The sequence below is a fragment of the Penicillium vulpinum genome (assembly GCF_028829585.1).
Source record: "Penicillium vulpinum strain IBT 29486 chromosome Unknown utg000003l_segment0_segment0, whole genome shotgun sequence".
Taxonomy (NCBI): Eukaryota; Fungi; Ascomycota; class Eurotiomycetes; order Eurotiales; family Aspergillaceae; genus Penicillium; species Penicillium vulpinum.
In genome coordinates, this window is record NW_026643243.1 from 4,366,198 (window position 1) to 4,378,003 (window position 11,806).

General features: G+C 49.9%; 3 protein-coding genes across 3 annotated transcripts; 2 read left to right on the plus strand and 1 right to left on the minus strand.

Moving 5' to 3' along the window:
- Window positions 1–366: 366 nt before the first annotated feature.
- Window positions 367–1,559, plus strand: N7479_006709 (lactoylglutathione lyase GLO1; the record flags this gene model as incomplete). Its single annotated transcript, XM_057254403.1, has 3 exons — window positions 367–517; window positions 576–1,325; window positions 1,384–1,559. 3 exons carry the CDS (start codon window positions 367–369, stop codon window positions 1,557–1,559), a joined length of 1,077 nt encoding a protein of 358 aa, XP_057108265.1.
- A 389-nt stretch (window positions 1,560–1,948) lies between these two features.
- Window positions 1,949–5,135, plus strand: N7479_006710 (transcription factor domain-containing protein; the record flags this gene model as incomplete). Its single annotated transcript, XM_057254404.1, has 8 exons — window positions 1,949–2,035; window positions 2,105–2,187; window positions 2,244–3,233; window positions 3,287–3,495; window positions 3,555–3,687; window positions 3,735–3,959; window positions 4,006–4,161; window positions 4,217–5,135. The coding sequence occupies 8 exons, from the start codon at window positions 1,949–1,951 to the stop codon at window positions 5,133–5,135; spliced, it is 2,802 nt and encodes a 933-aa protein (XP_057108266.1).
- Window positions 5,136–5,410: 275 nt separating this feature from the next.
- Window positions 5,411–7,022, minus strand: N7479_006711 (uncharacterized protein; the record flags this gene model as incomplete). The annotated part of the gene is made up of 2 exons (XM_057254405.1): window positions 5,411–6,791; window positions 6,847–7,022. 2 exons carry the CDS (start codon window positions 7,020–7,022, stop codon window positions 5,411–5,413), a joined length of 1,557 nt encoding a protein of 518 aa, XP_057108267.1.
- Between the last annotated feature and the right edge of the window lie 4,784 nt (window positions 7,023–11,806).

Here is an 11,806-nt window from a genome sequence, read left to right on the forward strand (position 1 = left end):
TTCTAGTGAACAACTGCATTTGGATGGGGCTAGCGTGGTGCATTTTATTGAGGTGAGCTGCTGACTTAGCTGCTCCCGCATTTCGCGCCGCTCAGTAAGTGGATCAGGGCTACTCAGTGAGCAAATCAGAGCGCTCAGGTCTCGTTCAGTGAGCTCTATGATCATGTAATACTCAGGATCGTGCTCAGTTGTACTCAGTGAGAAAAAAGCAGCAAGTCCTGAGCACTAAAACGGAAAAGGAAAGCCAAACAGTGGCAGAGGAAATCGACTATATAGGTAGAAGAGCTTGTACAATAGCGTCATGTGCCCCACAGTCTCCTCACGGATGACAAAAGTCTCGGACTTTTTGCCCCGCCATCATCTTCAATGTTTGCTCGTCTTTCCTCCAGAATCCTCAAACAAAGATTCTTTGTACCAATTAGTAGGCTCGTCTCTCACTCAGCTGAGCAATTATTGACCAAATTACCAGGATCCCTAGCAACCATGACTTCCGATACATCCACCTATAAGCTGAACCGTTCGTGCGCCATACTTCGATCTCTTTAACACAATTATTGACAATGCGAACGTTATAGACACGATGATTCGGGTCAAAGACCCACAGCGATCGGTGGATTTCTACAAGTTCCTCGGTCTGAACTTGGTCAACAAGATTGATATGCCTGAGTGGAAGTTCTGCAACTACTTCCTGGCATATGACGGCCCCGCCTCTCTCCAGGGTAGTGATCGCCATTGGACCGATCGCAATGCTGTTCTGGAATTGACTCATAACTACGGCACTGAGAACGACCCCAACTACACCGTGGTGAACGGAAACACTGAGCCGCACCGTGGCTTTGGCCACATTGCCATCTCGGTTGACAACATTGAAGCTGCCTGTAAGCGCATCGAAGATGCCGGCTACCCCTTCCAGAAAAAGCTGTCCGAGGGCCGTATGCGACACATCGCCTTCGCCAAGGATCCCGATGGATACTGGGTTGAGATTATTCGTCGCGCCGATGAGGATCTCAGCACCACCACCGACCCTGGTAGCTACCGACTGAACCACACCATGCTGCGCGTTAAGGATGCCGAAGCCAGCTTAAAGTTCTACCAAGAATCCATGGGCATGACTTTGGTTCGTACCTCCGAGAACCCGGAGAATAAGTTCAACCTGTATTTCCTGGGGTACCCCGCGTCCAACCCAGAGATTAAAGAGGGTAGCAAGAATGGAGTGGCGGAGTGGGAAGGTCTGCTAGAGTTGACCTGGAACTACGGCACCGAGAAGCAGGAGGGCCCTGTCTACCATAACGGTAACACTGAGCCCCAAGGTTTCGGACATATCTGTAAGTGGATGATCACATGCCGTATAATTGCTTTTCTATGGTTCCTAATTTGAATCAGGTATTTCTGTTGACGACCTTCCGGCTGCCTGCGAACGCTTCGAGTCTCTGAATGTGAACTTCAAGAAGCGTCTAACCGACGGGCGGATGCACAACATCGCATTTATTCTGGACCCCGATGGATATTGGATTGAGGTGGTGCAGAACGAGGGAATTAAGCGCACTGGAGACTGGTAGTACATACAAATACTCTACAAGCCAAGACATGTATATGTACGGAGTACTATATATACTCATTTTAAACCCGATGTAGTACATCACTTGACCTTACAAGGCCTGCTTATCCCCCACCATTTCATAGGCTACGGTGGACCCTCTTCCCCCCCGCCCCCAGAACATTTTTTGGTCTTTGAGAAGCCAACCCTTTTTACGATTTAGAAATCCCCTTCTTCAATAGTTTTGACGATGAGAATTTCTAAAACTTCAAACCTTGACACGGGATGAATTAAACTGGGATCTCGTCCATTTCCTCTTATTTGAGGGGATATATTGCCACCCACTCACAAACCCAAGCTTCAACAACTTGGAAGAATCGTCGGGGACGTGGCCTCGAACTTATAAAAACCATGTCGCCCGACCCAGAGAAGACGAAAAAGCCACCCCGTAAACATGTCACCACAGCCTGTGTGCCATGTCGGGAGAGCAAAATTAGGGTATGTGCTCTCAGGTTGGAGGTAAAACGCCTAAATGGGCTTGAAATAATCTAATGTGCTTCCTACCAGTGCGACGGAGCAACTCCGAACTGCCAGAATTGTCAGCGCAAGGGAAAAGAATGCAAATACCAACATGGAGACGATAAGCGCAAGTAGGTCCCTTCTTCAGGCATACATCACCTAATGTTTAAAGGCTAATATGAATCAGAGTATCTCTTCGCGCATCAACGGAGCTGTTCTCAGCTCGAATTGACCAGCTTTGTCAGTTTATCCAGGAGCAGGGTCTGCAGCCACCGCCCATGAATCCAGAGGACGAGGCTGGCATGAATAGGGTTTTGGATACCCTCCAGATCCCGCGCGGATTCCATCAAGTCTCAGCAGTAGCCGCTGAAAAGCGAGCAGATGAGCCAAAGACCTCTGCTGTCTCAAGCAAATCTCTATCCCAAGATCCGCCTAGTGTAAATCCCAAGGAACAGACCCAGATCACCAATTTGGTTGCCTCAGGTGCATCCCCAGTGCAAGATAGCACCTCTAGCGGAAAGGGCGTGTCACCTGAGGGCTGGAATCCATTCGGAATGGTACAAGGCGCTTCTGACAATCAAAACTTCGTCCATTGGGGCTTCACTTTGCCAACGGCTGAAAGTCTGGACACGATTTACGCCAATCTCAACGGAGGACCGGGAGTCCCTTCATTGCCTAAAATCCCCGTCAACGCAGAATTGAGCCCGGATAGCTACCAGCTAGGCATGGACATGGCTCAACAGCCAGGGGTTTTGCTAGGCCAGCTACCTCTTGAAGGAGAAAATGACTCCGACAGCGGCGAAGAGGACGAAGCTGAAAATGACGTTATTGAGCAATTGTCGCACCGAATTGGCACTTTGAAAATTGCAGGTGATGGCCACCTGCGATTCTACGGTGCCACGTCAAATCTCAATCTGGTGGACGTGTCTGCGACACAGCAGCGACAGCGACCAGACGCACGGACTGTGCGCCACGATGGGCAGGACATTCTGAATCACCTTCGGGTCGGTCAACCTGTCAATCAAGCCTTGGAGGATCATCTCGTGGAACTATACTTCACCTGGCAGAACCCTAGTACATACATTGTCGACAAAGAAATGTACATGATGGCACGAGATAAATGGCGCAACGAATTGGATGATACTCCGTTCTACTCGGAGGTTTTGACTAATGCAATGTAACTTCACCTTCATTTTGTGGTGTCTGAGGGATTTGCTAACCTGGTTGCAGGTGCGCGATTGGGAGTGCCTTCGAGGCGCGCTACCACCCCACATTCATCACTTTCCCCAAGTCTCTCTCTGAGTTCTTTGCAGACCGTGCTAAAGCCCTTCTGGAAATTGAACTCGATTCTCCTTGTGTGGCTACTGTGCAGGCCCTTGTCATTATGAGCTGCCATGAAGGGGCATCAAACCGCGATGCTCGAGGTTGGCTGTATAGCGGTAAGTAAATATCTTCGAGTTGGGAAACGATCAACGCTCATTGCTAATGGTTCCAACAGGAATGTCTATGCGGCTTGCTTTCGATCTTGGTTTACACCTAGATATGACGGCCTACGTTCACAAGGGTGATATCACCCAGTTCGAAGCTGATGTGCGTCGTGCAGCCTTTTGGGGAAGCTATGTCGCAGACCAGTAAGTTTTCGCACTTTTGTACCATGAATATGTCTGACAGAAACCAGCTTCTGGGGCTTCTACTTGGGCCGCCCGTTCCGCATGAACGCTGGAGACATTGGTGTTCCAAAACCTGCCTCTGCTATTTGTCCTGAAAAGGAAGAAAACTGGTATCCATACGGCCATCAAGCTGCTCATGGGCTATCTGAGAACGGCCTGAGGAATCCCATGGAGCTAATATGCAGGCAATTTGTCGTTCTATGGGAGATGATCTCCCCTGTTGGTCATATTTTGTATGTGACTTTTGCATGTTATTCAGTACAATGCTAACATGCCTAGGTATGGATGTTCTGACATCTCTCGGCACGACTTGCAAAGAATCTGTTATCAAGTGACAGAAGATTTGTTCGCCTGGAAAGCAAATCTGCCCTCTAGCCTTCAGATTGATCTGGAGGATGATAAATCACCGATATTGCCTCATTTGATGATGCTCCAGTAAGTTTGTTCCAATACAACAGGCACCCAGGATCATACTAACAATCTGTTTCAGCATGCAATACCACCAGATCATTATTTTCTTCCACCGCCCATGGCTCTCCAAAAGCTATATCCAGCCACGCAGCCCTCGTCAAGGACCCGGGTATCACCACGCGCGGCGCATGTGCGTGGAGTCAGCTACCGTCATCGCACGACTACTCCAACTATTTGAGAAACACTACACCTTCCGCCGCATGAATAACCAAGTCGTAGCGATAATATTCAGTGCTGCACTGATGCTTCTTTTTGTAACGGTATCCAGTTCTCCAATGAGTCCAGGCAAGGGCGACAGCCCGCCATACGCGCGCAGCACGGAGATGGTAGCATATCTTAACCTGTGCTTCCGTGCTCTCGATGAACTTGGCCAATCATTCGATAATGCCAAACGCACCCGCGACTACCTCGTTACTCTTCAGCGACGTTGGCAAGCAAACATGCGCCGATCCGGCTCTGCGACGAAACGCCAAAACAGCAGTGCTAATTTGGTCTCGCTGGGCTTGCAGAAGCCGTCTTCACAACACAACCGGGCTGCTAATGCGCACGGAATAGAAGGCTCACGGAAGAAATTCCGTTTGTCTGTTTCTGGAGCCCCTCCCCAGATGCAGTCAACAGGACCTGTGACGACCAACCAATACTCCGGTATCTCTAAGCAAACCATGCCTCCTCATCACCAATATCACCAGCAAGGCTCTTATCAACAACAAGCTCCCTTCTCCGTCTCAGTTCCCGATTCCCAGCTAGGCGATCTAGACTGGATCCCAAACTCGGACATGCGTCTTTTGTCAGAGGCTCAAAATGGCAACGCACTAAATGGGATGGGCCAGATCACTTCTCCTCACTTCCCCGGCGACCCCAGCATGCTTTCAGAGATCGCGGACATTGATGGGTGGTGGACATCGGAAAACTATCCGACGACCTCAATGCCACCATGAGATCATTACTGGGTGACTACATAGTCACTGCCCTTTGCTTTGCTTGTTTGAATACCTACAGCGCCCAGTTTATCGTGTCTGTCAATTCCATCACACTTTACTACCTGGAAGCTATACAGTGGAACTCCTATAATCAAATGATATACACCGCCCCCTGGAGTTTACATGTATGTACCATTGTGCCCATTTTGAGATTTTGAAATTCCAACCTTTATGAATTCCTTGCATACACAATTCCGGATGCAAATTCGACGTTATATTCATTGCAACCAAATTTAATCTATATCCTCCAATTTTCTTTGAAATACACCCTTGAACCAATCGCCCGCTTCCTCTGCCGGATTATTATCAGAACCCTGAACCTGAGATAAAGTCACCCTCCGCTCCCCAACACCCTTATCGCGACCCCAGAAGCAAGCCCGCCGCATAGCAGAGACCATCTCATCAGCCTGCTTAGCAAGAACCGTAGACCCTTGACCCCCCTCTCGAGTCTTCTTTTTCAACTCGGTAGCAGGCGAAGCGAGAGAATCAGAAGTCAAACCAGTACCATCCTCTCTCGAGAAAACCCGCACCCAAGGCAAAGCCGTTTCCAGTCGCCCAATCCCATCATCAGGCCCAGACCACGTATCCCCACTAAGCCCATAATCCAGACCATACGGCGGCCAGCGCGAAAGCGCCTTCCGACGCCGATTAACAGTAGCACTAGCATCATCGACGTCATCAGAATCCATGTCGCGATACACATCTCGATCCCAGATCGACCCGTGGGACGCAGCATATTGCTCTGCTGTCGTGCTCCGCGTCTCCTTCAGTACGGGAACGGGATACTCCGGCCCTGTAAGATACTGCGGGAATTTGCGCGGCACGTCCCGACCTGCGGAGCGGAGGAAGAGGATTGGCGAAGCGAAGGAGTCGAAGCAGCGCTCTGGCGTTGAGAAGAAGTTTGACCGCGCTTGGAGGAGGGGGACTAGGTCTGGCGGTGCTGGGGTCCTTTTTCTTGATTGGCGCTTTTGTTTTGATGGTGTTGGGTTTGGAGTGGTATTATCTCCTGTTCTAGTTTTGGGTCTTGTGATGGTGCTCTCGCGGGTGCAGTACTCGTCCAAACCGGGCCAGTCGCAAATGGGGTCGACGGCGGCGACGGCTTGGATGCATCGCGCTTCTGTTAGAGCTAGCATGAGAGCTAGAGAGCCTCCGACGTGTGTGCCAAAGATGGTTAGTCGGGATGGTCGGAGGTTAGTTCGGATCCAGTCGAATCCGGCCAGGGTGTCGTGGACTGGGGTTGGATATTTGTAGGAGTTGGATTGGGGGTTGCTTGATGTTAGGGTTTGATCTGGGGCTTCAATTGGCTCCTGGGAGACGGAGCTCTTATCTGAAGATGGGGAGATATGTGTTGGTATCTCCCCGAGGCGGTAGTTGACTGTGACTACCAATGCAGATGTAGTAGATGCCAGGACATGCTGGGGTGAACCTGCTGTAGGGGCTAAGGTGTTTATGTCCCCAGTCCTTTGGTAATCAACTTCAGAATTTCCATGTTTTTGAAGTGTGTCCGTGCCATTTCCCTGCAATAAAGGCCCAGGCGGAAGGTAGATGATTACATCTGGGCGTTCTGGAGACAGCCCCTGGTGAGACTGGCTCAACGCGCTCGGTCGCGTAATTCTGAGGACAAAATTAGCATGTATCACTAGGGCTAGTAGGAAAGGCTATGTATTACCGGAGAGATATGGCCCCATTGTTTCCAACAGGAAGAGAAATTGTCTCATCTGTGCAATCGGATACAACAGTCGAATATCGCGTGCTTTGGAAACACGCGATGGAAATGCGGGAAGCACCTCTTTTGCGACGCAAGAAAATGGCTATGCCGCGGGAGGTGCAGATGATATTTCGCATATCACTATATGAGTGCGCACTTGATGATTGATAAAACTTAACAAGGATCGGGCTGTTGGCCTGGCTATCCGGAAGTAGTTGATGCCTGAATAATCTGGCTGTCTATATGTGTCGGCGCAGATACACCAGGATACCGGAGGATTTATTAATCCTAAGTATGCAGTAATATTTCTTATGTAATCAGGACAGTATAAATTGCCAGGAAGTCAATACAGCAATACGGAGAGTTGAATACCATTGATTGGACCCATACATTTCCACCATACGGAGTAGTCGGACAGTTATGAGCCCGGTTCGCACTGAATAAGACTACTATATCGGCATATAGTACCTAGCAACTTGCTAGAAACTGTCTTATAAACCTCCACGAAGCCACTCCGCAGAAAGTCATCCCTTGTTTCACATCAAAACAACACAGCATCCAGCAATGGAAACAGCATCGATTCTCTCCGCCATGAAGGGCGATAAACTGAAGGATGCACCGCAATGGCTCACCTGGTTTGCGAAGGTGCAGCTATACGCAATGCAAAAAAATGTCTGGGATCACTGCAACCCGGATACCCCGTCAACTGAACGACCTGATACTCTAAAGGAACCGGTACAACCAGAATATCCTGAAGAGGGCACCGAAACAGATCGAAGGAAATGGAGAGACCAAGCAGACGTGTATAAAATGAGCTATGCTCGATGGGAGAAGCAAGCAAAGGGACTGAGTGATGTAAATGAATATATCCTCACCTATCTTGACCCAGTACACCACCTCGCACTGATCACATATCGTACACCGTATGATAGACTTGTGTATCTGAAGTCTCGGTTCGCTCGATCGACCGCGTATGAGGAGGAAATCCGAATGAGTTGGAAAGTGTTTGCAATGCAGAAGCCGACTGGAGACATCGACAAGTGGCTTCAAAAGTGGAACTCGCTAAGGGAGCAAGCGGTTAGTCTTGGTATCAAGGACGGAGATGCCAATAGGGACTTCCTGCACGCCGTGAAAGAAGTTCTACCTATATGGTGGCAAGGCAAATACCAGGAAATAGTGATGGAAAAGAAGGTGTACGATACCCGAGATCTCCTTGAATCATTCCGCGCGATGAATCGCGAGATAGGAGCACAGGTGGTGTCATCAACCACTCCTCCAAAAGGCGCTTTCTCGACCTGGCAAGGTCACCAAGAGGCGAAACCGGAAACAAAGCAAGAGAAGCTTCCGTTTGAGAAGAGACACTGCCCTTGTGGTAGCTCACACCCGAAGCATAAAGTTGCTACTTGCTGGCTCCTAAACGAAGCGATTCGGCCAGAAGGGTATACCCTAAACGAAGGGAAACTAGAGAAAGCAAAGAAGAAGTTAGGAAAGGACCACGCTTGGAAGCAATGGGTGGATAAAGTGATAGCTGAAGCTCAGCAAGCTCAGCAAGCACAGGAAAAACCAGCCGAATCCGCCAACCAAGTCAGCTTTGCAACCACTTTTCGAAGCAAGCCAAGTGAAGCTATACAGATTAGCAAGCACGTGCTCTCTGTGGCAAAGGCAGGCGAGCCCTCCCTCCGTGACCGGTGGATTCTTGATACCGGATCAAGTGCGCATGTCTGCAATAACCGAGCCCTATTCGTCGACTTCACACCTGATATAATTGACCTAACAACCGGAGATAGTACCACGCAGGTGCTAGGGAGAGGCAAAGTCAGACTTTTAGGGAGACACCCGGTAAAGGGAAGGATGGAGATCACCTTAAGCGACGCTCTATACTCACCAAGTTTCCATACGAGTCTCGTGTCGTACGCGATGCTAAAGAAGAAAGGCGGCCTCTGGTGCCAACGTACAAACTGTATACGGGACCCAAATGATAGACCTGTCGTCTGTGTGAACCTATGGGATCAATTCAATCTCTGGATCTTTGACAAGCCAGGCGAGGCTCCGCCACAACAAGCATATGCTGTGCAGCAAGCACAACGGAAATCAGTGAAGCCACAGGAATCAAGGGCTTCCTCTGAAATTTGGCACCGACGCCTAGCACACATTCAACCGCGGACCGTAGCAAAGCTTGCTACTATGGTAGACGGCGTTGTTCTTGACGATAAAGGAGGAGCAAGCACAGAGCAAGAATCTCTATGTCAGACCTGTAAGACAGGAAGTGCTCCGAGGCAGATTTCAAGACGACAAGTTGGACGTACCTTTGGACGTTTTGGAAGGGTGCATTTCGACCTAATTCAGCTGCAGCCAGCCTACAATAAGCACCGCTGGATATCCCACTTCTACCTAGAAGGACCGAGATTCCACTGGATCATGACTCACGAAGTGAAACCTGAATGTCAATTGGCCATCAACCAGTTTGTACAACTTGCAAGAAATCAGTGGAAGCTGCCAATCAAGGCCTTCCACTACGACAATGAAGCAGCAGCTGGCAGAGCAGCGGAGTATAGTCTCACAAGCGATGGTATCCTGATATATCACTCCCCCCCAGGGCACTCAGAGATGAATGGGTATGCTGAGAGATCAGGTGGAATGATTATCACCCGGATGCGTATGCTCGCCCTCGAAGGGAACCTCCCAAAGGAGCTATGGCCGGAGTTCGCAAGCGCCGCCGTATGGTTATTAAATCGTACACCAACGTATATCGCCGCCGAGAATCGGTGGGTGGTACCATGGGAGGAAGTGAGGAAGGAAGTCGCACCACAGGCGCCGAGGATAAACCTATCAAATATTAGGTTATATGGAAGCTTGGCGTACTGCAGGATTGAGAAGCAAGTACAGTCCGATAAGATGAACCCACGTGCAGAGATTGGCTTCGTGGTGGGATACCTTGCCTCGAATATCTGGAAGATCTGGTTCCCATATAGTGGGAAAGTGAGGTATATCAGGGATGCAGTCATTGACGAGACACGAAAATATACCCCTGATTATGAGAAATATCAGCCTATCCCACTACCAGCTATAACGGGACCACAGGAACTCACCGTTAAGGAGGTCGCACAGGTGATAAACCACCAAATTACTAGTCAAGAGGAGACTAGTACGATGGAAGAGAGGACTCAGGATCTACAGGAAGCACAGGAGCCTCAGCAAGTACAGCAGCAAGAGGAGGTTCCGCAACAAGCAGAGGTCCAAAAGATGACAGTCAACCAACGAGGGACTACCCCAGTCCAGGGGGTGGGTGATAGGTCATATTGGCCGACCCCAGACCCTCCACCACAAGCACTACCAGGTTCCTTTCCGATTGAACAGCCCCTACCACCACTACCAATCACCCCACCGCAGGAGCAAGAGAGGCATACTGGCTCTGGTCAGGGGGTGGATACCGAGGGAGATCAAAGGGACCAGATCCAGCAAGAAGAAGCGGATCTTGAAACCACTGAAGACGAACTAGAGAAGCAACTTCAGGCAGAGCTACTGGCTCCGAGAAGAGAGATAATCGGAGATGTGGATACCAGCAATATACTCAGTGGTAGGCGTAGACGCCAAGTAAGGCAGGAAAAAGACTTCGCCTACGCGACAAGCACCACCCAAGAAGTGGAACCGCCGGCGCTACTCCATGCTTTTGCCGCTGGCTTATACGCTGAGAAACCAGACACTCGCCGCCACCGAGACGACCTCCCACCACCGCCAAAATACTGGAAGGATGTGATGAACCACCTATTTCAGGAAGGTTTTCTCGCAGCGATGAGGAAGGAGATCAACTCCCTCTCTGAAAAGGGGACTTTTGAGGTCATTAAGAAACCAAGAGACCGAGGGAAGCAGATTCTCCCTCTTTTATGGGTGTTCTCATACAAATTTGACCAGGACGGGTACCTTTTGAAGCTTAAGGCCCGTATCTGTGTGCGCGGAGACCTTGAAACCATCTCTCACGAGGAAAAGAGAGCTGCTACGCTAGCAGCAAGGACAGCGAGGATGATTTTTGCCTTGGTTGCTGCCTTTGATCTTGACCTAAGACAGAGAGATGCTGTCACCGCGTTCCTAAACAGCAAGTTAGACCAAGAGACGTATACGCATATACCTGAGGGATTTCAAAACCTAGGTAAATGCTGGAAGTTACGTCGCGCGCTATACGGTCTACGGATTTCACCACGACTTTGGCAGCAAGAAGCAGCAAGCGTGCTCCGCAAGCTAGGTCTACAGCAAGTGCCAGAAGACCCATGCGTTTTTATGGGAAAAGGACTACTGGTTTTCTTCTATGTAGATGATATCCTAATCGCCAGTCATACCAATGCAAAGGCGCAGGCACAGCAATTAGAGCGAGATCTCGAAGCACACTGGGAACTGACCGATCATGGAGAAGCAGCATGGTTCCTAAACATACGAATCATTCGAGACCGGCAACAAAAGAAGCTCTGGTTATGTCAAGATAGCTATGTGACAAGCATTGCTACCCGATATCACTTGACAGAAAGGGCACCAGTCTATACTCCACTGCCGGTTGAGGAATTGACCCCTTTTCAGGGGGTGGCAACGCCAAAGGAAATCCTGCTATACCAGCAAAAGGTGGGCTCAGCAGGGTATGCCACCATTATCACTAGGCCCGACGCTGCAAAGGCGACCGCGAAGCTCGCGCAATTTCTCACGAACCCCGGTCCACAGCACCAGCAAGCAGCTGATCGAGTCATCACCTACCTCTACTCCACCCGGAACCTAGCGATTGAGTACGGAACAGCCAATACTGGGACCGACTCGGTGCAGTTTGCAAGTGACGCTTCGTATGGAGACCACCCGGATAGAAAAAGCTCAGCTGGGTATATCTGTCAAGCATACGGCGGTCCAATTGACTGGAAAGCAAGCAAGCAACCCACAGTGA